The 24,801-nt window shown below is 37.2% G+C and overlaps 2 protein-coding genes across 3 annotated transcripts; both read left to right on the top strand.

Annotated features, from left to right (window-relative positions):
• Positions 1–2,563: 2,563 nt before the first annotated feature.
• abracl (ABRA C-terminal like) lies at positions 2,564–6,067 on the top strand. Its single transcript, XM_053514135.1, has 3 exons — positions 2,564–2,672; positions 3,381–3,449; positions 5,454–6,067. The coding sequence occupies exons 1-3, from the start codon at positions 2,609–2,611 to the stop codon at positions 5,636–5,638; spliced, it is 318 nt and encodes a 105-aa protein (XP_053370110.1). The 5' UTR covers positions 2,564–2,608; the 3' UTR covers positions 5,639–6,067.
• Positions 6,068–9,528: 3,461 nt separating this feature from the next.
• Positions 9,529–24,741, top strand: heca (hdc homolog, cell cycle regulator). 2 transcript variants are annotated; one of them, XM_053477405.1, is made up of 4 exons: positions 9,529–10,095; positions 11,163–12,248; positions 12,874–13,028; positions 23,860–24,738. In XM_053477405.1, the coding sequence occupies exons 1-4, from the start codon at positions 9,897–9,899 to the stop codon at positions 24,022–24,024; spliced, it is 1,605 nt and encodes a 534-aa protein (XP_053333380.1). In that variant the 5' UTR covers positions 9,529–9,896; the 3' UTR covers positions 24,025–24,738. The 2 variants fall into 2 exon arrangements, with proteins under 2 accessions (XP_053333380.1, XP_053333387.1); XM_053477412.1 differs by having other exon boundaries at positions 10,028–10,123; positions 23,860–24,741.
• Positions 24,742–24,801: the final 60 nt, after the last annotated feature.

The following is a 24,801-nucleotide window of genomic DNA, read 5'->3' as shown; positions in this document are numbered from 1 at the left end:
CAAAATGCAAATAAAAAACTCTCAAAATTCAACTGGTCCTCCTTAAGAATAACTAATCATAATAAGTTATTCTATCACAACAAAGTTAGGCAATATAACAGTCAAAAGTCAAGTAGCATGTGATTGAACATTCCAAGAGACTAAGCTCTGAATGACATTAGTCATTTCCAAAAAAAAAAAAAAAAAACATTCTTTTTGGGCTATAATATAAATTATTCTTTGTTTTGTCAACTTTCAAGACAAGATTTGTTCAACATAAAGCATAACAAAACGAACCTGAGCAAAAAAACATTCAGTAGAAAAAAGTGCCAGTGTTCAGAAACAGGTGGAATCTTTAGAAAATATTGTTTTTGAGACTCATTACTTTTGCACTGGCTTTCAGTCCATCAAGGTCAAGGAACAACTTCTGAAAAACTTCAAAAGTGTATTTAAGTTTATTGCAATATCTCAGGTTGAGCGCATATATTATGTCCATCAGCAAAGCACAGCACCTTGCGATATCCTTTATCCAGGACCAGGACTTTTGTTCTCTCCACCACAATAGTTGCCATCCAGTGGTCAAATGCAGGGGTAGACCTGTCACCAATGATAGCAATTTTCAGCATTTGTCTTTCAAGGCTGGCTTCTAACTCGTCTTTGTCCTTGTAAAGCAAAAAACAAAACATTATACAGTAACGTAGGTTATATGTAACAGATAATGGATTAGATGATTACTGGTTACTTTTTAGACTGCAATCGCTTCTGAATTCAATTAATCAATCGGAATTCAATTTGATTAATTAATCAAATAATTAATTAATTATTTTAGTTTTACGCCTTATACATATGCACATACACACAAGCATGAAAAACAAAATTACAAAAATATGATGGTAAGACAGCAAGATGCACACGTTTCTTTTTAATCATAAAAGTTTTAAATTGCTTACCATAAGGTTCATTTTGTAAAACAGATTCCTGTTTGCATTCAAAGCAATTTAAAGATCTGATACTAAGTATTGTCTACAACAAATAAAGGAAAAACTATAACGAAAACATCTAAATAAAATAAAAAATTGGAATAATTGTTAGCTTTTACATACCAGGATTTTGAGTACACTCACTTTAAATTTTCCCTCAAAAATATTTTGGAAATGGAAAATATTTAAAAATGGGCCAAGGTTCTAAGAGTAACAACGAACAACAACTGTTACAATTAATTTATTAAGGAATTACACAGGTGGAAAGTCAGCATCTGCAGGATTGGCCCTGACATCAGTCCTGAAATCTGCTTTAACTATGTTCTGAGTAATAGATAAAGTGTTAGAATAATTTTAACCAACTAGCTCAGAGAATACCTCTGAAATTTTAAAGGACCTGATGTCCAGCCATGGACAGTTTTGAAGGACTAAATGTCTGGCCTGGATAATATTCAGTTCAATTCAATTCAATTTTATTTGTATAGCGCTTTTAACAATTGACATTGTCGTAAAGCAGCTTTACACAATCAAAGGAATTATTTAAGTTTGTATGAAATGTGAATGTGTATAAATCAAAAGGATAAGACAAGCCGAGGACGATAGCGACAGTGGCAAGGAAAAACTCCCTGAGATGGTAATAGGAAAACACCTTGAAAGCCACCAGACTCAACAGGGAACCCATCCTCATTTGGGTAAAAATGGATAGCAGGGATTGATCTGCATAAAACTATGTGAGACTGGAAGTTCAGTATAACAGGAGATGTGTTAAATTAAATGGAGTCCAGTTTGTTCCTGGAGGCTAAGGTAGACTGCAGGAACAAACAGCTTGAAAAGTATTAGTAACTTAGAAAAGTATTAGTAACTTTATTATTTATCAACCCATTAATGTTTAGCTCTCAGCTGCTCAAATATGTCATATGACAAATGTAGGTTGCTTTGGATAATTTTTTGTTTACTGAGTTTATGTTTAGTGGTAGATATAGGTTTAGCAGGTTCATCTGCCCTGTTATGGAGAATAGTAAATATTGTGGTCTCCTGGTTCTGGTGGTCTGTACTAGTGATGAACAGAGACACAATTCGTTCTTTTAGCCCACATAATCTTGAAAAACTGAATAGTAAAACAGCTCATAGTACACTACTGCTCAACATTTTCACACTATTCACCTAGTGCACATAGGTGGCCTAGTGTCCAGCAGACTTTTACCCATCTGAAATGTTGGCACTGGAAACCACTGAGTACAGTATACAAATAAATTAAATGAAGGGGAGTTTAGGGGCAATCAGAGAGAGAGAGAGAGAGAGAGAGAGAGTGTCAATAAGTAACTTACTTGACAGGATATTTAAACCTTTTATTTATTTCCCTTTATCTACTTCATGTCTTAATATTGTTCACTATGGTGTTAGATAGCTAACAGAGGAAACGGGTTGTGAACGGTTAGTAAAAGGTGTGTGTGTGAGAGAGAGAGAGAGAGAGAGACCAACAAAACAGTCACACTTATTTTCAGTTATAAGAGTGAGAGAATTTAGATTAAATGAATTGTTTAATATATAAATAATTTTCCCAAATAACTACAACTACTACTAATGGGTGTGTGTGTGTGTGTGTGTGTGACGTCACCACCAGCTCCAGAATCTATGGAGCTCCTTTTATGGTGTTTTTTTTTCTTCTTCTGTTCAGAGTATCAGCAGCAGCCGTCCGTGATCTCCCTCTCGGTAAGCCAGAGAGGGCTAACTGTAAACCTCTTCATTAATCTCAGTTTCAGAGTGATTACAAAAATATGTATAGAGTATTTTGTTAAGCTATTAATACATTTTTCATTCTGTATACAGCATGTAGGTGTGTTTAAGTAAGGCTGGTATTTATCTGGTTAGAGCTGCAGATAAACACCCTGTCTGAATGTCGGAAATTAAAGTTGTATGAAAGATGATGTTGTTTTTTGTATTATTTCATAATAAAAAAAGGACCACCACTGTCTTTCATACCACTTGAATGTGATTTAATGAAGTTTCGACATTAATTTTCTTAGTTGTTTTCTGTTTTTTAACCGGAGTAACTTCCGGGTTCGGGCTGGAGTAGCCGGTTGATCATGTGCACGCGCGCGGCTTACAGCTTTAATGCGTTTACAACAAAGTGGAAAAATCTAATGAAGTCTTAATTGGATAGATAGACAGATAGATAGATAGATAGATAGATATCTGTGAACACACCACGCATTTTAACTCAGTTCGCATGTAGGCTGCTGGTTTGCACTCCTTTTACACACCTCTGTGTAGATCACAATAACGCCTTTAGTTCACACAGAAATCCAGTGCATCATTAACAATTTATCAATTAGACATAATTAATACAGCAGTCATTGATTTCAGCAAGCTGAAATGCTTGTATTTGTAGCACTAATCTGTTTGTTTGTTTTGAGTCAGATATAAAAATGAATGTGGATCATGAAGTCACGCTTCTTGTGAATGAGATTCACCGACTTGGCGAAAGAAGTAAGTCCTTCCTGCTTCCAAATATTACTAATCCTTGCCTTACACTTGTACACCTCTGATGGTACCCTTACAGTATGGTCTCATTCCTAAATCACGAGCATTGACGCAGACTTGTTCTTACAGCTATCTTCACTCCACTCTCCTTAACTTGATGTTGGAATTTGGCTGTGGGAAATGTGTTCATTCACATATTCTACAAGAGCATAATGAGCTCAGGTGCTGATGTTAATGAGGCTCCAGTTCATCCTAAAGATGGAGGGGAGGGTGGGGGGGGGGGGTTATATATGGTTCAGGGATGCACCTACTTTTGGTTATATAGAGTACTGTATGTAAATGCATATTTTATGGTTTCAACATTAGCTGCTACATCTTCAGGTTAGTTAATTAATTACCAGGTTAGTTAATTCAGTAACCTTATTATACTGGTCTTTACATCTAAATTGACAATGTTTCGGAAATGTTCTGAAAAATACAATTATATTTACACCGTAAAACATGGCTTATTGGCGGCACAGTGGCTTAGTGATTTGCACTTTTGCATCTTGGAGGTGGGTCTGGGTTCGATTCCCACCTCGAGTCTGTGTGCATGAAGTTTTCATGTTCTCCCTGTGCTTTTCTCCTCCCACAGTCCAACGACATGCAGATTAGGCAATTTTTTCATTACCAAATTGCCTATTGTGTGTGTGTGCCCAGCAATGGATTGACACCCTATCCAGGGTGTACCCAACCTCATGACCAAAGTCTCCTTGGATCGGGTCTAGGCCCCTGTGACCGTGTGTACAAGATAAAGTGATATAGACAATGAGTGAGCGAGGACATTTTTAATAACTTTTACATTTTTTCCACTGCACAAGGCTACAGGACTTTCTTGAGGTGACTAATCTGAGCTTTTTTGAACAAATAAAATCCAACTGAAAATGAAACTTCAACAGGGAGGGAGAAGGCTATCACATAGATTCTCCGATTGGCTAGTGTTGCTATGCTTGATTTGAGTGCACTCCTTCTCCCTGAGAGTTCTACTTGTGAATTCCTAATCTCCGGATGACAGGTGAATCTGTTTTTGTTGTACCATGTAGGAGAGTATGAGTGATCATCAAAAATCTATTATATTTGAAGCTGATCCCAGTTGTACCCAGTCAAGTTGAAATTCGGATTGTGTGCCGATCGAATGGTGCAGCTCCAACACCTTAAGCACTAATTCAAATACATGAGCCCACAAAACATGACATACTAATAATAGTTTGTAAAATAAATGAATGAACGAAAGATGGTAAGGTTATCTTGTGACCCTCTTCATAAAACAAGTGACCATCAAAGTAGAAGATTTTCTCAGTGTACTAGAGCTATGATCAGATTGCCTGCTTCACATCTGAAATACTGGACTCCTAGAACATGTGGAAATGGGCTAGAGCAAGGTTGGGACTGTGCAGAGGATATGGCAATTCCCCCAGTTTAACTCAAACACCGCTTGTATTACAGAAATGCCTACTCCTTACCACTGTAACTTTTTATTTTATTTCTTTTTTTATTAGCAATCCTGCTAAATCAGTTAGAACTAAAGATGAGTTTGTTCCATCCACTGTACATTATTTGAGGCATCAAGCTTGAAACGTTCTATCAGAACTAAACTAGGTCACAAATCCATCTTTCTAATATGACCTTTGGATTTATTTCTATATTATTTTAGTAAATAGTAATAAATCTTAAATATATGCTTAAATATGCTTAAATATAACAGTAATTGAAGCTAAGTTAAGTCAGTAAACTTTTTTGTCGAGGGCTAATTATACACTATGACGCTTATGGATTCTAATTTTAATAAAGTTTTTTTTTTGGATAAACAGACTATGGGAATTATGTAGCAAGTAAGATTTTACTTTTAGCAATGCTTTCATACTATATCCCTAGCTCCAAAAAACTTCAGATGAGTGCTTCTTTTTATTATTATAATTTTTAATATTGCAACGCTTTTTAAAATTTTAATTTCATTTTATTTTTTAACAGATGCGGATGGTAAACTCAGTGTCAAATTTGGTGTCCTGTTCAACGATGACAAGTGTGCCAATCTCTTTGAGGCGTTGGTCGGGACACTAAAAGCGGCCAAGCGGAAGAAGGTCATCTCATTTCAGGGTGAGCTCTTGCTGCAAGGAGTTCATGACAACGTTGATGTGATACTACTACAGGAATGAACTGACAAGCAGTAGCCAAGACCTTGCAATCAGAAAGAAAACACACTCATGAATGTGTCTTCTTTGTATACTTTTATAAATGTGGTTTTTCTGACTGCTTTTTGACCATTGTTTTTTTTTTTTTTACCAATGCCACCACCACATCACCCACAAATGTTGCTGTGGAATAATCCACATCTGTAACAAGGACTATTGTAACTTTACTGTAACCCAAGTACTTCTGAATCTGACCATCAGGTAGTCTTGAGCCAAATGATTAGTAATGTAAATGGTTTTGACAATTTTTTTTAACAACACAGAAAATTTTCAATAAGATTATGGCCGCCTTTTTTTTAATATTTGACACTGTACTGATAAAATCTCAGGTGTATCTCAGGTGGTAAATATTTTTTGGCTGCTGGCTTATTCATAATAAATGGTTCCACTTTGTCTAGTAGCTTGTGTTTTGTCTTTAAAGTAAAAGGATTTACATCTTAATTTGTGCATAAAGCAAGTACCAGGTATCACACGTCTAACCCTAACTGCATTTTGATGGACTTTTGATGGCATTTTAATGAAATCATTCTGATTAGAGAATTCAACTTAACTGTTGGATTGGATAGACACTGATCTCATAAGGTCAATGCATTGTTCAAAGTTTAGTGGTTCTGCTTGCTGTGAAGCAGAAATCTGTCAATATGGCAGAAATTTAATCATTCAAATTCTGTCAATATGCCAGAAATATAACAAATAGTATTAGGTTTTTTTGTTGTTGTTTTTTTGCTACATTATGATTAGTTAGAAAAATTAAATCTCATCTATATTATGATTGTTGAATACTTGTACACATGTACATAAGTATTTACAGCCTTTGCCATGACATTTAAAATTGAGCTCAGGTACTGTACATCCTGTTTTCACTGATCATTCTTAATGTTATTACAACTCCTGTCTTGGAGTCTACCTGTGGTAAATTCAGTTGATTGTACATGATTTTGAAAGACACACACCTGTCTATATAAAAGGTCCCACAGTTAACAGTGCATGTCAGAACACAAACCAAGCCATGAAGTCTAAGGAAGGGGCTGTAGGCCTCCAAGACAGGATTGTATCGAGGCACAGCTCTATGGAAGAGTACAGAAAGATTTCTGCAGCATTAAAAGATCCTATTGAGCACAGTGGCCTCCGTCTGTAAATTTAGTTTAGAACCACTAGGATTTTTTTTTAAAGTAGGCCGTCTGGCCAAACTGAGCAATCGGGGAGGAAGGGCCTTAGTCAGGGAGGTGACCAAGAACCCAATAAGAGAGAAGAACCTTCCAGAAGAACAACTATCTCTGCAGCTCTCCACCAATCAGGCCTGTATGGTAGAGTGGCCAGACAGAAGCCACTCCCCAGTAAAAGGCACATGCCTGCTTCCTGGAGTTTGCCAAAAGGTACCTGAAGGACTCTTAGACCATGAGAAACAAGTTTTTTTTTTTTTTTTGAAGCCCCTTCGGCACCAAGTCTTTTTGAGTATGATGGTACAAGATAGTTGCTCTTCTTGAAGGTTCTTCTCTCTCAAAAGAGAAACACTGGATCTCTGTCAAACTTTGACAGAGGTCCAGTGTTTCTCTTTTGAGACCATCAGGTTTTGAGACCATCAGGTTTTTGGTCATCTCCCTCCCTGACTAAGGCCCTTCTCCCACGATTGCTCAGTTTGGCCAGGCGGCCAAGAAAGGTTCCAAACTTGTTCCATTTATGAATTATGGAGGCAACTGTGCTCATCTGGACCTTCAATACTGCAGACATTCTTCTGTACACTTCCCAAGATCTTTGCCTTGATGCAGTCCTGTCTCGTCAGTCTACCTTGGACTTCATGGTTTGGTTTGTGCTCTGACATGTACTGTACTGGTAACTGGGTACTGGTACTGTACTGGTCCTTGAGCAAGTCCCTTAACCTTATCAGTTTATATGTGTAATGAGATAAACATGCAAGATGCTTTGGACAAGAGCATCTGCCAAAATTCCTCAAGTTTTAATAATAATCAGGTGTAGAACAGTCCAGAGAGGACTGTAGTAGCTGAGAGAGAAAGGGGCAGAATGGTTCTTGTATTTAAGAATACTACAAAAGTTTTGGGTATTCCATGTGGATCAGGATCAGTCTGGATCAGTCAAAAAATATAAAAATATATAAATAATATTAAGTTAATGATAAGTTTAACACAATAACACTGATTGAAATGAAGTTGGTTGAAGCATGGTTTCTTTCATACACCTTTCAGTTTGAAATGTATTGCAGTACAAAATGTACAGTTCCTTAAAAGAACCTGTGATGGAAGCAAACAACTTTTCACCCTGTTAGAAATTGACAATTCCATCTTCAGCTGCTCTGATGAAAGTCAATGTATCCAGTAAATGTTTACTTTTTCAAGTTACACCTTAAACTTGATTCACTACCCACTGTGCATGCTGTGTGTAGTTCTATTTTAAATGATAATAATAAGAAGAAAAAGGAAAAGTGGATACACACCCTCACAGAAGTCTGTTGTTGCCTATCCATGTTGTAGGAACAACAAGTAATAACTTGACTTCTAGTTGATCATTTGGAATCAAAAGTGGCTTATATGAAAGGCAATATCCTCTAGATTACACTTAATTTACCAAAATAAAAGCTTATTATGCTGTGATTTTTAATAATTTAATTAGGACAAAATGGTCACACTTTGCTTAGACAAAAGTCTTGTCACTTAACAGAAATTATGTACAGTACTGAACACAGTCATGGTGCAGTGAAAAAAGAATTAATATACTGTAGTGTATGACTCCCATGAGCTTTGAGGACTGCATCCATATGTCCCGGCAATGCCTCAAATAACTTATTAATAAAGTCATCTGTAATGGCAATGAAAGCATTCTTGCAGGACTCCCAGAGTTCATCAAGATTCTTTGGTTTCATTTTCAGTGCATCCTCCTACCTTTTTCCTCCACCGAACATGACTGTTTTCTGTGTAAATCTTGGGTCCATGCGGATTCCAAGTACTTGCGACGGTTGGGATGCAGTTCAATAGATGATTCATTGAAAAAATCAACCTTCTGCAAGCTGTGGGCCTCTGCAAATGTAACACGATTTTTTTTGTTGTTTTCTGTCTGTTTGCTCGGCTTGTTTCTCGAGGCTCAATTTTGCTGCACAAATTGTGTCTTTGTGTTACTTTTAAATGATGAGCAAAATGGTGAAAAGAATGTATGCATTACTTCAAAGTTTTGATAATTTTTCTATAACAACATATCCTGAAGTGTTCTATTTGTATATTACAGCATTCTTCTTTTATTCATTGTCTATAGGGCACACCTATTGCAGGCACAAGCACACACACCTGATCAAACACTGATAACTATAAATGTAATCAATGTCTGAAACAGGAAGAAGTTTGGCAAAATAATAATACCCAACAGTCGTATGAGGATGGTGCAAGGGATATAAACAAAGTATAATATAGTAACTTATAAACAAAGAATTTGGGTGAAAATGTCTTATCATATGATGACACACATGAGAGGATAGGAATATCATCAAGAGAATATGTATTTTCTTTACCTGCAGGATCACTTACTGTTTATTTGCGTCCTTTTAAAATTTGTTTCAACTATTTTTGAGGCCAAGTCCTAGATGAGTGTAATGAGTCCTAGTCACGTGACCAAGTACGGCTTCCGAAACGTTTGTAAAAAATGTTCATACAGTACTAAAAAACTACTATTTTTTTTTTTTTACTTTAAAGCATGTTGTTTTGAGTGCATTTGTCATGTTATAGAAAAAAAGCTTTATAAATATTTGTATCATAATTTAAATGTTGATTTAACATTTATTTATTTAGTGAATGGGATAAAATGTGAGTATTATTATTATTATTATTATTATTTAAAAGGATATTTGTACAAATTAGCCTGATTAGGGATCCCCCGACTAAATCCTCACTTCTCTTCCTGCGATGTAGACGGAGGCGGGACCTGATGACGTCACGAGAGGAAACGCGCACTGTTTTCAGAGCAGGAATCAAAACAAGACACGGACACGCCCTCCTCTTCTGCTTCGTGGTGCACCTCGGCTGTCAAAATGGCCAAGACGACGCGGCTGATGATCAGCATTTCCTGATATCTGGATATCTGTTTGCGTTGGCGCGCGTGCGACTACACAATGCCATCTGGGAGAGCGGCGTGTGCGGACGGTTAAACGCGTGCGGCGTGCTTCCTGTCTCAAACGCGCAGCAGCAGCAGCATCGATATCATTCTCATCATCATCATTATGCCGAGCCAGAAGACCAACAAAGGGAAGCGAAGTAAGCGCACTAACAGCAGCGGAGATGAACAGGAAAATGGAGGAGCAGCCGCAGGAGGAGGAGCAGCAGGAGCAGCAGGAGGAGCAGGAGGATCAGGAGGAGGAGGAGGAGGAGGAAGCACGGCATTAGTAGGAGCTACAGCCGCTCAGCCAAGCGGACAACGAGGTGCTTAAATCCATAAAAATCATGCAGGGTAATGCTATGAAAAAGGAGGAGAAGCTAAACCTCCAATCCCACTCCACTGCTGCACCAATTTGTCATGTCTTGTCTTGTAAACTCCTACCTTGCTAAGCTCTTAGGCCTGGCCCTGTAGGATAATGAGGTGTAGGCCTGAACCAGGTGCTCCTTTATAAAAATGTTTTTTTTTACAATCCCTTCAGCTAATGTGATCACAATGTTCTGTCTCACCAACCGAGATGTAGCCTTATCAGTTAAAGTGTTAGATGTATCGGCCTAGGTGTGTTGCATAATATTTTCTTTTGAGCATCTGGGCTGTGTGGGTATATCACCCTTGGAGTATGCAACAGCACTGATTCAATCACAGCTGTTCTTTCGTTTATTGATAGCTGCAATTTAATGAAGGTCAGACACAAGAGTCGCCAGACTTGGTCTGATTTTTATAAACCCACATACCACACTCCATTTTGCATCATGTATGAGTTCCCATGCTTTTAATGAATCTGACAAATGTAAAGGAACATTTTTGATGATTTTAAACTTCATCATCATGCGTAATAATACAAGCGTACTGATTATCTTCTACAGAGAGTACCAAAAGTCTCCATACATGGGGGAAGTTAACATTCCCATGGTTGGAACAGGTAGATTTCTTGCGATGTGTTACACAAGTTCACCATAAAAGAGAGTGGGATAACTGTTTGTGTGTGTCGAGTGTTTGAGAAGTTGAAATCATATAAAGCACATGTCCCTAACTGTGATCCTGGAAAAATCCTATCTTGCAAGTTAGTGTTTTCCCAGCTTAACAGCAAAACTAATTTAACTTAATAGACGCTACTGAATAGAAGTGGATGTGATGGCACAAGGGGGAGAACACTAAACTGAGCAGGATAGGGGGTCCTCCAGGACCAGGGTTGGTACCCTGCGATGTTAGCGGATTTTTATATTTATATTTTATTTTTATATTTTATATTCAATATCCTTAAAAATATACTTCCTATATAATGTGAAATAAAGGTCTCAGTTACAGAGAAATGTATTGATGTGTCTTGCAGAGGCCCTGTGTGCCACACCCCTCGTATGCAGCTTGGGCCGTGCCGTGGACCTTGAGAAGGATGATTACCAGCGGGTGCTGTGCAACAGCGAGCACTGTCCTTATGGCAACTGGATGCACCTTCAGTGCTTCTATGAGTGGGAAAGCAGCATCCTAGTACAGTTCAACTGCATCGGCCGTGCACGTAGCTGGAATGAGAAGCAGTGCCGGCAGAACATGTGGACCAAGAAAGGTTATGACCTGGCTTTTCGGTTCTGCTCGTGTCGCTGTGGTCAGGGCCACTTAAAGAAAGACACTGACTGGTACCAGGTCAAGCGCATGCAGGATGAGCGCAAGAAAAAGGTGGTGACTGAGAAAAGTAGTGGGAAGGCCAGCGGAGGTGTTTCAGTAGGAGGTGGAGGGGAGGCCTCAGATGAACTAAAAAAAGGCAAGTCAGCCAATAAACTAGCTCACCGTGGCTCCAATCAGGATCTTTCACGCCGCCAATCTGTGGATCGACAGAACTCTCAAGAGAGGGGCCATGCAGTTATGGGCATTGGGGTAAACCTGGGTGCACGTTCACCCACTGACTCACCTGGCCAGTCTCCACCATTAGGCTTCTCATTTTTCACGCCTCAGTCTGTTGGGGGACCACGCAGTTCACGGCAACTGGGCGAGTTCCTTAAAAATGCGGTCCACATGGAGGGCAACAGGAAGCACTTGTTGGTGGCTAACATGGCTGGCCGGGGAAGTCTTCAAGCAGATCATGGGGCAGGTGGTTTGTGTTTGCCCCGCCTTACTCAGGGTGACGGCCCAGTGCAGTTCTTGAGGAGGCTGGACCTCTCTGAGCTCCTGGCGCACATACCTCGGCATAAGCTCAACACCTACCATGTGCGCATGGAGGACGATGCCCAGGCTGGCCAGGGCGAGGACTTAAGAAAGTTTATACTCTCTGCCCTTAGCGCTAGCCACCGCAACGTAGTCCACTGCGCCCTGTGCCACCGCATGCTCCCCATCTTTGAGCAGTTTCCACTGGTGGACGGAACGCTCTTTCTTAGCCCATCACGACACGATGAAATCGAATATGATGTACCATGCCACTTACAAGGTTAGTATTGCTTGTGCATTTTTATCACAGTATGTTTAACTGGCAGCAAACAACTAAAAAAAGATAAAGCTGTGAAATATACAGTACTGTGCAAAAGTTTTAGGCACCATATTATATGCTGTACCAATGTTGTTATATATATTTATCATGTCTGCATAATTATGTACAAAATAATTCAGCATTTCCATATATAATTTAAACATAAATAAATAAATAAATAAATAACCTTAAAGAAGAATATATGCATGGCTGTAAAGAAAAGAAATATAGTACAAGACAGAGCAGTTTTTAGATGGAAACAAAAAACCTAATGTATGCTCCTGGGATTTGCATAAAAATAGAAAGGAGAGAGTGTGACAAAGCTCAGTAAGAGCATGCTGGAGGCTCAGTAAGACCATGCTTAAAGGTAGATATTCATCTACCTTCAAAGGTACAGTACTGTGCAAAAGTCTTAGGCACAGTACTGTACTGTATCTTTGAAGGTAGATGAAATTGTGCAGCTCAAAAATTATGCAGAAACATATAGTGCGTTACATAAACTATCCAAATTAAAGGCAAACTTTTAAACTGCAAGGAAAACAGAGCTAAGAAGTCAGAGTCTATTTCTCTTGTTTCCTTTCTAAAGGGAGGCTGATGCACCTGTACGCCATCTGTGTGGACTGTCTGGAGGGTGTGCACAAGATTGTGTGTATAAAGTGCAAATCCCGATGGGACGGAAGCTGGCACCAGTTGGGTACTATGTATACTTACGACATTCTGGCTGCTTCGCCTTGTTGTCAGGTATGCAACTTGTCAACTTGTAAGTGGGTCGAGAGTAGAGAATGTATATGATTTTTTCTGTGGAAAGCAAGGAAGCATTATCTAGCTTGGGGGTGTCATTGAATGACAATCATTTTAGGTCCAGGTTCATGAGGCCTGTTCATACAGGAAACACTTGAAATGGTATGTACAAGTCATCCATATGCTTTGGCTTAAACATAATATGACTGGACAGTTTGGCCTATTACAATATCCAAGTATTAAAATGTTTTGGAAAATAAAATTTAATGGAATGCAGTAAAAAGAAAAATCCAGCTCTTTACTTAGCCCCAGAAGCACACAGAAGGAGAAGAATACAAAAAATACAGAAGAGACATAAGAGAAAAAAAACAATACATTGAAGAAATAAATTGCTAAGATAGTTAAGTTACAAATATAAATGTGCATGATGATTAAAATAACAGAAACAAAAATGGTTGCAAAACTGTTAGCAAGTGTGTGAGGATAAGAAACCCCACCTTCAGTATTATGACTGGTTAGAAGAATTCAGTTTAGTCTATGATTGGCTAAACCCAAAGCACTAAAGCTGGACTTCAAACATTGTGTTTTTACTGCAGGTTAGCTAACTGTACGATGAACGGTTATTAGGGCTCAAGCACTAGACTGAATTCTTCTTACCAGTCATAATATAAAGACGGGGTTTCTTATCCTTACACATGAAGGACAAAGGTCACTCATTTGAGGACGATGATGTAAAATTTGTATTTTGCTTGAACAATGCCGCAATTTGGCGCGCTGTGTGCCGTGACTTGCCGCAAGCAATATTCAGGAATGTAAATAAATGTTTTGTGCTTCACTGAATATCCGCCAGATGGTGCATGGGAGGCCAGACCAAGTACAGCGAAGAATTGTGTATAATTAGTTAGCCTAAAACAATATTGTTTCCAATGCTGAAGCAAACATGAATTTTATTTTGTTTTACAATAGATCTTTCATAATTAATGTGTGTATAGGAGCTTCATATTATTTTCATAATGATAAAACGAGATGCCCAAATTCGTGCTTTGAAATTCATAGTAAGTTCCTTATATAGTTTTTGTTATGTCTCAACAGGGAAAAAACTATGAAAGACATGGCAATGCCTTGGTTTAAATGATCTTGAAATTAATTTAATTTCCTGATAGTAGTCTATCTGATAGTGGTAACTATGCGAATGTCCTGATTCGTGAATATCCCAACATATCTTATTTAAAACGTAAAAATGTGATGTGTCGCCATCATCAGAAGACATGAATGAGCTATATATATATATATATATATATATATATATATATATATATATATAAAATCATTTTATCATATTAAGTAAATATTCTTTTATGAACACGAAGTGCTTCGGGCTTTTTATAATAATAATCTTGTTTTTTGCTGTTTGTGTCCAGTATTAAAAAATTATTTTATCCATTATTTAACCACGGCTGGAAATAATAGCTGGAATGTGATCGTGAATTTATGACTGAAAGTTCGTCGCCATGCGGAAACCCACGGCTCGTACTTTCACTTTACAAAAGGCAGCGTTTTGATCAAAAGGCTGATAAACGCGTGTTGTACCGTATATACAACGCGACAGCGCGCTCAGTTACTGTAATTCCACATCTCACCTTTCTTGTAGGTCTGCTTGGTCTTGTTAATTAATTTTAAACCCCTCAATTCTGCAAATTCCCCCTTCAGCAAAACCGGTTAATAACCTCACACCTATCGTGAATGAAAGGTTAGAGGGACTGGGGTTCTGTGGGTGTTCACCTTGGAGCGCTTCAGCATTGGAAACAATATTGTATTAGGCTAACTTTATTAAAGATTATACACTTTTGTATTCTTTGTACTTCGTCTATAACAGAAAATAATAGTGGGCTGGTAGGCACGTTATTTTTCATATAACTTAAACAGCTGAATGAAGTTAAATATACACAATACATTAATAATTGCGTTTGCTTTACATTTAAGCACTCATTGAGCTTTTTCATTTTATATACTACCATATCATATATTTGTGTCTAATACTGTTTTATTCATATTTTACGACATTACATGCAGTTTGTAATTTGCTTGCAATTGTACTTTTAACATGTAACCGATGTTTATAGTAACTGGGTTCTGTGGGTGTCACCTCGGAGTGCGCTATCGCGTTCTATTCAGTGAATAGACTTAAACTAAATCATGTTTGCTTCAGCATTGGAAACAATATTAGGCTAACTTTACTAAAGATTATACACTTTTGTATTCTTTGTTGTACTTCGTCTTTTTGCACACACGCGCGGTCATCTTTAAATTTAAACAGAAAATAACAGTGGGCTGGTAGTCACAGTAATTTTCATATAACTTAAACGACTGAATGAAGTTAAATATAAACAATACATTAATAATAATAAGAGAAACTTGGTCGGTCTGGCTTCTAGATTCCTTACTTAATATTACTTTATTATTTAATGAATTATCTTCTTATAAGTATGATTCTTATTCTCTATATTCTTGTCGAGCATAGTCCTTTAGAGCAAGCATTGTGTCAGAAAATTCTGCGGAATCTCTTCTCGCCTTTCATTCACGATAGGTGTGAATTTATCAAACTGTGTGCTCTGTTGGCAAATACTGTAGAGGGGTTTTAGATGAATTAACAAGACAGAGCAGATGTCTCTGCCTAAATTGTTTTTGCCCAGCAAAACATAAAATAGATTAAAAAATATTAATGAATAATGATAGCAATTAAATCATACTTAATATTTGGATTTGATGCTTTTCTTTTTTTTACTGTATGGACAGTCGTATTATGCTTTTTCTAGAGAATAAACAAATATATATATAAATATATAAACTCATGCTAGGGGGTACTTTTACTACGCTGAAGTACCATTTAAAGCTATAAATTTATTTATCTTTTTATTTGCTTACTTACTTACTAACTAGCGAATGTTTTATTAAAGAGCTCTAAAACAACGCCAATATGAATGGCGATGGAATATTACAGAACGTACTAGTTGACGCCATTAAAATGTTGGATTTGAATTAAAATGCCACTTATAGACATATTCGTGTTTAAATAAATTTTCATAAATCATTGTGTTCACCCATGGGTTTACTGCATAAACAAAAGGGAGGAAACGGAGAGATTTCTTTTTCCGTTTTTTTGCATTGAGTTTAATCATGCTGCACTTTTAGTATTCATATTAAAAGCAACCCAACAGTGTGATTAAAATACACAAAATAACACAGAATTTTGACCCAGGATAAACAACCCAATGATGTGTTTACAGAAACCCAGCATTTTTTAGTGTACTACTACTAATGAATGGAGAAGACGCAGTCAAAGGCCGGGGATTCTGCGTGCTGTCACGTTGTATTCAGCGAGTAGCATATATTTTTGTGTTTGTTGCATTTAATGTCTGTAGTTTTTATCGATAAATATGCTCATATCTGCACACGTGTTTATCAGCCTTTTGATCAAAAAGTTGCACACGCAACACACTTTCACTTTGCAAAAGGCAGTGTTTATTGTTAAGTGTATATTTAAAGTACATAAATACAATAAAACAATATTGTTTTTGGCTAACACATCATACATTTTTGTATTTTTTGTTGCACACGCGCAGATGCGTTACAATAATAATAAGTATAATAACAATAATAATAAATTCTGAGAACTACTACTACTACTACTACTACTAATAATAATAATAATAATACTGAATGGAGAAAGTCAAATGAAGAATTAAACTGTATCAGTATTTACAGTTTGAGCTCGATGCGTTTATGAGCTCCGTCGCTTGCTATCGATAGGCTCCTAAGAGAGATAACACATTTTTGGCTTCAGTAGACACACAATACTTTAGATTGAAACACGACTGCCCCCTACAGGTAATGAAGGTCATTTTCAGAACTTGCCGCGCGATCCCTTTTTTTCGAAATGTGCGTTCTTACTGGCCAGATCTGTACTCCCTCTGTCCAAGATTTGTGGATTGCCCTCAAATGTGTAACCTTTGACCTTCAGGTGAAGGTACATATCCAGTGGGTAGAAGGTACCTGCAAATGGAAAATCTTTTTCTTAATGGGGATGGAAGTCTTAGGCACAACTGGTCTCCTAATTGTAATTTTTGGGGAAGTACTCTCTTTGGTTGATTTAGCTTAACAACTGTCCTCCACTCCCTAATGATTGTCCTTCCTACTCTCACTTGCCTAATTGTTCACCTAATGAGGCTTTTCAGACAGGAAAGGGTCCTTGACCCTGCAGGATACAAAAATGTAGAACTAAACTACTTTTATTAGAAAGAACCTACTTGGATGTGAAATAAAAAGTGTAATTGACATGACCCAGACTACTCCCAGATAGCTTCACCTGGATGACTAAATCTTTATGGTCATTGTCAGGTCTTTTTTTATGCAATTTGCATTGACTGACTTTGCAGCATCTCAAATATAACACAAGGTTATGTTTAACAGATAAAACCCAAAGTATATCGAAGTTCAAAATAAACATGTATTAAATCAAAGCATGCCGTGTGTGTGAGAGAGAAAGAGACTGTCCTGAAGATGAACAATTATGCACCATTTAGTAATCTGTGTGCATAGTTTATTAAACCGACAGTTAAGTTATAAGATATTAAGTTATAGTGCTCTTGAGTTTACATTTACATGTGTAAATCGTTAGACCTATTTTATTTAACCAAAGAAGCCAGAAATGCAATGCAACCTGGTAGACAATTACAGTTATTGTGGTCTGTGTTGCTCTGACATTTGGCCTGGAAATATTTTTATTATTCTTTTATTAAAATTATGTGAATAAACATGCTACATTTTGTAATTTAAAGGTCAATCCAACACTTGGTCTACCCCTCAGATGTCTAATTTATTACAGGTTGATTGGCAGATTTTTAAAAATGCTTAAAATATTGAAATTTGCCTTTGTTTTAGCCAGTGTTGAAGGAAGGAGATCCATCATTTGTAATAACTACAGATCAATATCTAAATTTTGTTTTGGATAAAAAACTTTGAGGAGTTCTTGGCTACAATTAGCTATTTTTCTTAGCACCACTCATATTTTAGAAAACAATATAGGTCAATATGTGCAGCTATTAAAGTGATGAATGATATGTTATTTAAGCATTGGATTGCAAACAAAATATTGTGCTGCCCTGTTTATTGATCTAGTAGGGAAAATAATAGTTTGATTTTGTAAGATTGCCCTCTTTGACCCAAGAGGGGTCTATAATTTTTATCATAGGTTTTTTAAAGGATAGAGAAAGAGTATCAATTAAAAATCTAGAAAAAAAAAATTATATAAATGTTATAATTGAATTGCATTTCAGTGAGTACAGTGGCCATAAGTACTTAGAGAAGATCTGTAAAGAATAGTGGACCGAAACCCCTCCTGAGATGTGTGCAAACCTGATAACCAACTACAAGAAACTTCTATGCCTCTGTGCTTGCCAACAAGGGTTTCTGCACTAAGTATTAAGTCATGTTTTGCTTGTGGATCAAATCTGTGCTTTTTCTTTTTTTATGTGGTTGATATTTTGTCTTTACAATAAACTTACAAAAAATTGTCTATACTTTTTTATTATAAGTGGGCAACTTACCAAATCTGAAGGCAATTAAATAATAATTTTCCACACTTTATACACACACACACACACACATAGATACATTTACACACATACATACATACACACATACACACACAAACAGGCGTAGTGGTAAGCACTGTGGCCTTGCACCTCCAGGGTCCGGGTTCCAAGTCTGTGTGCATGGACTTTCTCCTTGTGGTTGGTGGGTTTCCTCCCACAGTCCCACAGGGATTTAGGCTACTTGGCATTTCCAGATTGCCTGCAGTAAATGTGCATGTGAATGTCATTCCTCAATTGAAGTAACGCCAGGTCATAGCACTTCCCCCACAGGCTTGTATGGCAGGCACTACACATGATGGGGGCAACAATTAATCTGCCTCTCTTCTTAACCTTACTAATAAATGGTTTTCTTCCAGCTCTTACTTTCACTATAATACATAGCTTGTTTGGCATTTGAATAGCTGCTTTCTTAAATGAAAGGCCGATGTAGAAGTGATTATCGGTAAACTGCAGAGAGTTAGTTACAGAGTCTAAAAACTGATAGTCCTCTTGTGACAACTCAACTTTGTCATCACAATTCCTTTCGGGAAAATCATGGTTGTACTGTTGTATCAGCATTTGTTCTACACTGTCGATGGAAACTCTGTTGACTGTGACGCTTGCTTGCTCATTGTCACACGTGCCTTCCTAGACCGACTCTCGAAGAGGTCCATTTATGGTCCATCCAAGAGCAGTCTTTACTGCATATTGCCCATTGTGCCTGCTGTTAATTTTTTGCCATGGTTCTGGGAGCTTATGCTCGTTATTACCTATGAGAATTTTGACTCTAGCATTAATCTGAGGCAATTTTACTTCAGATTGTGTGTATGACCACTTATAAATGTCGTGCTGTTGTGGAATGTTTTCCGCTGAGACTGGGATGCTCTTTTGTGTGAACACTTAAGGGAGTTCAACAAAGGTGTTTTCTTCCAGACCACTAACCTCTAAGTCAGTAAGCACATAACTTTCTACTTGTTTCCTCGCGTTCATGGTGCTTAACTTAATGTAATTTTTTTTACCTTGTAGGTTTAACCGCCTTGCTTCTGCTTCTGCTTCTTGACCCTATACAAAAAGTAGCAGAACTACCTGGGTCCATAAAGACATACACTTCTACTGTATTATTACTTTTCTTGGACTTTATTTTAACAGGTACAATGGAGAGAATATAATCATCTCCAGCCCCAGTGCAAGCGCTTGTTTCATGACTTACTGTAACAGGCAAGGTATTACCTGTTTCAGTCTCATCAACTTTTACCATCGCCTGAGCTGTATCTTGTGCGTCTATGTGTAGCATGCGAGGATGTGTCTTTAAGCACGACTGACATGTGATTCTTCTTGTGCAGTCTTTGCTTAGGTGTCCTTTTACTAAACAACCAAAGCAGAATCCATTCTTTCTCAAAAAGTCTAATTTGTCCTTATATGTCTTATCGTTAAACTGGTGGCATTCGTCTAAGGTATGACCTTTAGCACAGAATGCACACGGTTTAGTAAAAAAACTGATAACTAATGCAAAGTCTAATCAGTCCTTGGTTATATTTGTTAGAGTGTTTTTATAGCTAGTTGAAACGTTCAGGTCACCGAAAAGTGGGTTGGACATTACCGTTGCTTCTTGCTCTACGAATTCCATCAACTGCACAAACTTGGCTCTTTTCTGGTTGCGCCTTTCGTGCTTGTATGCATGGTTCCTCCATCTTTCACGCAATTTGTAGGGCAGTTTTGAGACAATAGTCCTCAAGTTGGTAGCATTATCTAGCTCATCCATGTAATCAATGCTTGACATAGTATTGTAACAGTTTACCAGGAACAGGGAAAAAGTGGTCAGCGACTTTCTGTCCTCTGACTTTATTTCCGGCCAGTTGAGTGCCTTTTGCATCAGCGTTGTAGCGATTATTTGTTTATTTCCAAACTTATCATGTAACAGTCTCATGGCTTCTGCATAACCACGACGATCTGGCATGAGCTGGCAGCATTTCACAAGGTTTCTAGGCTGTCCTCTAGTATACTGCTCGAGAAAGTACAGCCTATCTGCATCGCTATCAGTTCTGGTTTTTTTAATGACGTGTTTAAAGGCTCTTACAAAGGACGTGAACCCAAGAGGGTCACCATCAAACGGAGAAACATCGCGCGGAGGTAAGGAAGCTTGCCTTTGGCTCTTCGCAAACGTTTCTGTAATATCTGCTTAAAGTGGCATCATACCCTGAGACTCTACTGTAACAGTATTGTAAAATGAGTGTCCGTTACCTTGGTTAGACCATTCCTTTTGAGGTACTTGTCATTATGGGTTTGACACTTACGGGCATGCTTAAATGGGTTGCTTGAAGACATAATGGCAGTCTGAAATATTCCGTTGAAGTGCTGTGCTTGTGGATCTCGTCGTGTTCAGGTTTGAAAACATGTACACCACTCAATTCTTTGACCGCTGTCTGTCTTGCAGCTCGTTCTTTACAGTCCTGGTATGCCTTTAGTTTAGCATTGGACATTGCAAGCGCCGTTTTAACTGTGCTTCGTTTATTTCTAGCGCCCCTGCCGTTCTTCTATGGTTGCTAATTTAGCAAACAAAGCTGCTCTGTTAGCTTGTTCCTTACGACGAGTTGAGGATGTTGTAGATGTTGAGGATCTTTTGCCGATGCTACGCTTCCATGTTTACTTGAGGCAGGTTTCTTAGCCGCCGCCAGTTGTGACATGCTGTCATCTGACGAAACTCTATAGTTGTACGTGTGAGACGTCGTGAGGAAGCTCTTAGTTTCAGCGATCCACGACTCGGGGCACAGTGATTTGGACTTGTACCAGTTGTGCAGGTTCCTGTTCGCGTTCGTCATCGTTTAAGCGCAATCGCACGTCTCTATTGCTTTGAATACAGTCCTTTAGCAGCCTTTTATAGTCCGTATGGTACTTAGTTTCAACATTGTAGAAGTTACAGACATTGTACATAAGCAACTCTATTTCGTTGGATAATGCAGTCAGTTGACTCCACCTTACCTCTCTAATTTTCATTATTTCTTAAAGCTTCTCTTTCGAATCTTTGTCCACAAGCGCCATCTCGTGCTCGGTAGTGGCGGCGTTGTCCTCATTGTCTGACATGGTGAAATTTAAGGCAAGCATGTTTCTTTCGGTTTCGATTTCAACGGTAACTTATCTTCGCTTGACGACGGAGAAAGCTTTTGACTTTACTTGTACGTGCATGTTATTCGCAAGTTCTGACGCATATCTTTCCTATTACACATGGTTACTCACGACTCCAGACGTCCGTTGATTTCTTTGTCTCTTTTTTTTTTTTAACATCAAAGTACAACGGTTGTTACAGTCTCTTGCATAAATCCACTGTAGTCACGACAAGTCGTTTGCTGTGTTCTGTAGCTCACGGTAGATGAACAAATCACAAGAATGAAATATGGCCCTTACACCCTATAATACAGCTGTGTAGAACTGTCATAGTCTGTTCTAAACCGGAGAGAGGATGAGAGCATTTTGCTTGCGAAGAAGGTAGTAAAAAGTAAAGTAATAATTAAAGCAAATTTCTGACCTACTCTTTCCTCTAAGGATAAACAGAGCGTGGACAATTTGTGAAAGCGTCAATGCCACCTGTTTGCCGCAACTCCTGAGGTGTCTGAAGAACAGGGCTACACAGTGATAATGAAGTGATGAAGTGCTGCTTATAACTGAGACTCTAAAAAGACGTTGTTTACACTAAAATAATTTAATAGAAATATCTAAAATGTATATATAAATATGATTATTGTAATGTGTGTGACATCAGCTCCATGAATGCAGCATGCAAATGTATAAATCTCTGCATAATCTGTGGTGCTGTAAGAGCAGAGTGTGATTTTATTAATTTCGACAGTGTAACTGTTTCAAAGCTGCATCTTTGAAAGCTGCATCACTGTTACTAAAAAAAACATACAGTATCAGTCACCTGTGGAGACACCTGCAGTTACATACCACATGCGATGATGATTAAAAAACTAAATGTATATAAACTTTTTGTCCAAATGCATCTTTTATGAGCTCTGTGTCACTTAGTGAGACTGCAGTGATCATGTGTAAAGTGGTTTGAGAGTAATGTAATGACTGGGGTTTGAGTTTAGAAAAAAAGGCAGTTTTTAATGTACGCAATTAGTGATAATATAATGCCACTCGGTACAAAATCGTTTATATTTTAAATTAAAACCAGCCAATTCTGGTCGTTGGTTTATCGAACGGTTCATCTGGAAATCAGCCAATTGCCAAACTTAAGAATCATGATTCATAACTAAATCAAATTTGTTTCCCTATTTCTAGAATTGAGTAGTATTTTTTTTTATTATTATTTGTAATTTCCATTTCTGCGCATGTACACTGATTTCCTCCACCTAAGCCAGCAGTGGTTCAGCTAGAGTTAGATTTAGCAAAGCCTGTCATGGCTTCACTTTAAAGCTGTTTTGCAAAGAAACTATCAAGTTAGTTATTTATTAAGTATCATATATAAATTATCAAGTAAGCAAATCAAGCCTTTCAAACATGTCAAAACTTTTTGTCCTCATTATGTGTGCAGCTTCTGTTGTCTTTTTATTACAGTTTTAGTTTTTCTTTCCTGTTAACAGCTTTTAAATACTTTTTTTTTTTATTATTTGCATAATTGTACATTAGATCATACTGTTGTCAGTCAACACCAGTGTGCGGAGTCATAGTTTGTCAGACATAGCATAGTAATAATGTATATGTAAAGCATTACACTGAAGTTTAAGAGATGTTCTGTATGGTACTGATGCGTTCCATACCGCCTGCTCCTATGACTAGATTTGACAACAGATTGAAAAAATGTTATTATGAAGAAAAAAAATATATATTTTTACTAAAATCTGTCATATTGATGTAAAGGTTTTCTGTATGATTGTGTCATTGTGACACTGGGGCTCCCTTAAATGCTCAGTGGGGAATAATTTGACCTTTGTAGCATCTGGAAATCAAACTGCTTTAGTTGAATTTTTTTTCTGGCTTAGGACTGGTGCATATTACTTCATTGCATATAATAATAATTTATCTTGGAAAAGACAGCAATCTGGATGTTATGTTCATGTGCATCACAATTATACTGCACATTTATAAATATGACATGCAATTTTGTAAAAAGAAGCTAAAATAAAGAAATATATATTCAGAATATATTCAGGAAATTCTTTTGAAATGGTTACATGTTTCTTTCTCTGTTCTCACAGGCCAGACTGAACTGTAAGCACTGTGGGAAGCCTGTGATCGACGTCCGTGTGGGCATGCAGTACTTCTCAGAGTACAGTAATGTGCAACAGTGTCCTCACTGTGGCAATCTGGACTATCACTTTGTCAAACCTTTCTCCTCCTTCAAAGTCCTTGAAGCCTATTGACAAAAGTTATATTTGCATGCTAGTGTCCTTCACCTTTTTTTTTTTGCATTCCTAGGGAATTTTATTCGTCAGAATTCGTTTTTTTTTTTTTTTAAACTATAATAAGTAGAGCGCAAGAGCTGATGGCAGTTAATCACAGAGGAAGGAGTCAGAAAGTGCTTCACTGTCTGTTCATCTGGTATTTACAACCACAAAAGTGTGAGAATAATACTGTGACAAGTGAATGTATCTGCATATGCCAAATTCACATTTTTGTACAAAGAACAAAAAAACATAAAATAAAATGCAAAAAATCTTCATATTCCTGCTTTTATTTAATAATTATAAATGTTTTTAAATAATAAAAACATCCACATCTCTTAGCACACTATCACTCATCTTTTTTCCTTATTTCCTCCAAATATTATGACATTATTCTCTACAGTATTATGACTTTTTTTCTTGCAGAGATGATAATATATATTATATAATATTATTTTAACTTTGAGAGTTTGTTCATGAAATGTTAAGTGAATTTCTGAGTGTATTACAAATTTATTCTCCAAAATTTTACAAAAGTTCTATATACCACAATGACATTTATCCTTTAAAATTTTGCAATTTTATTAGTAGTGATTTGTTGTATACATTTTCTGAACCTGTTTCTTCAAATATAACAACTTTACTTGGAAAAAGTTGTTTGTTCCAAAAATATTACACATTTATTTATTTTACAATTTTGTTTTGAAATTTATTTATTCTCGAAATATAAGTTTATTGTTGCCTTTTTTTAAATTT

The sequence above is a fragment of the Clarias gariepinus genome, chromosome 2 (assembly GCF_024256425.1).
Source record: "Clarias gariepinus isolate MV-2021 ecotype Netherlands chromosome 2, CGAR_prim_01v2, whole genome shotgun sequence".
Classification (NCBI taxonomy): Eukaryota; Metazoa; Chordata; class Actinopteri; order Siluriformes; family Clariidae; genus Clarias; species Clarias gariepinus.
The sequence above is the reverse complement of the archived record's forward strand: the minus strand, read 5'-3'. Positions and strand labels throughout refer to the sequence as shown.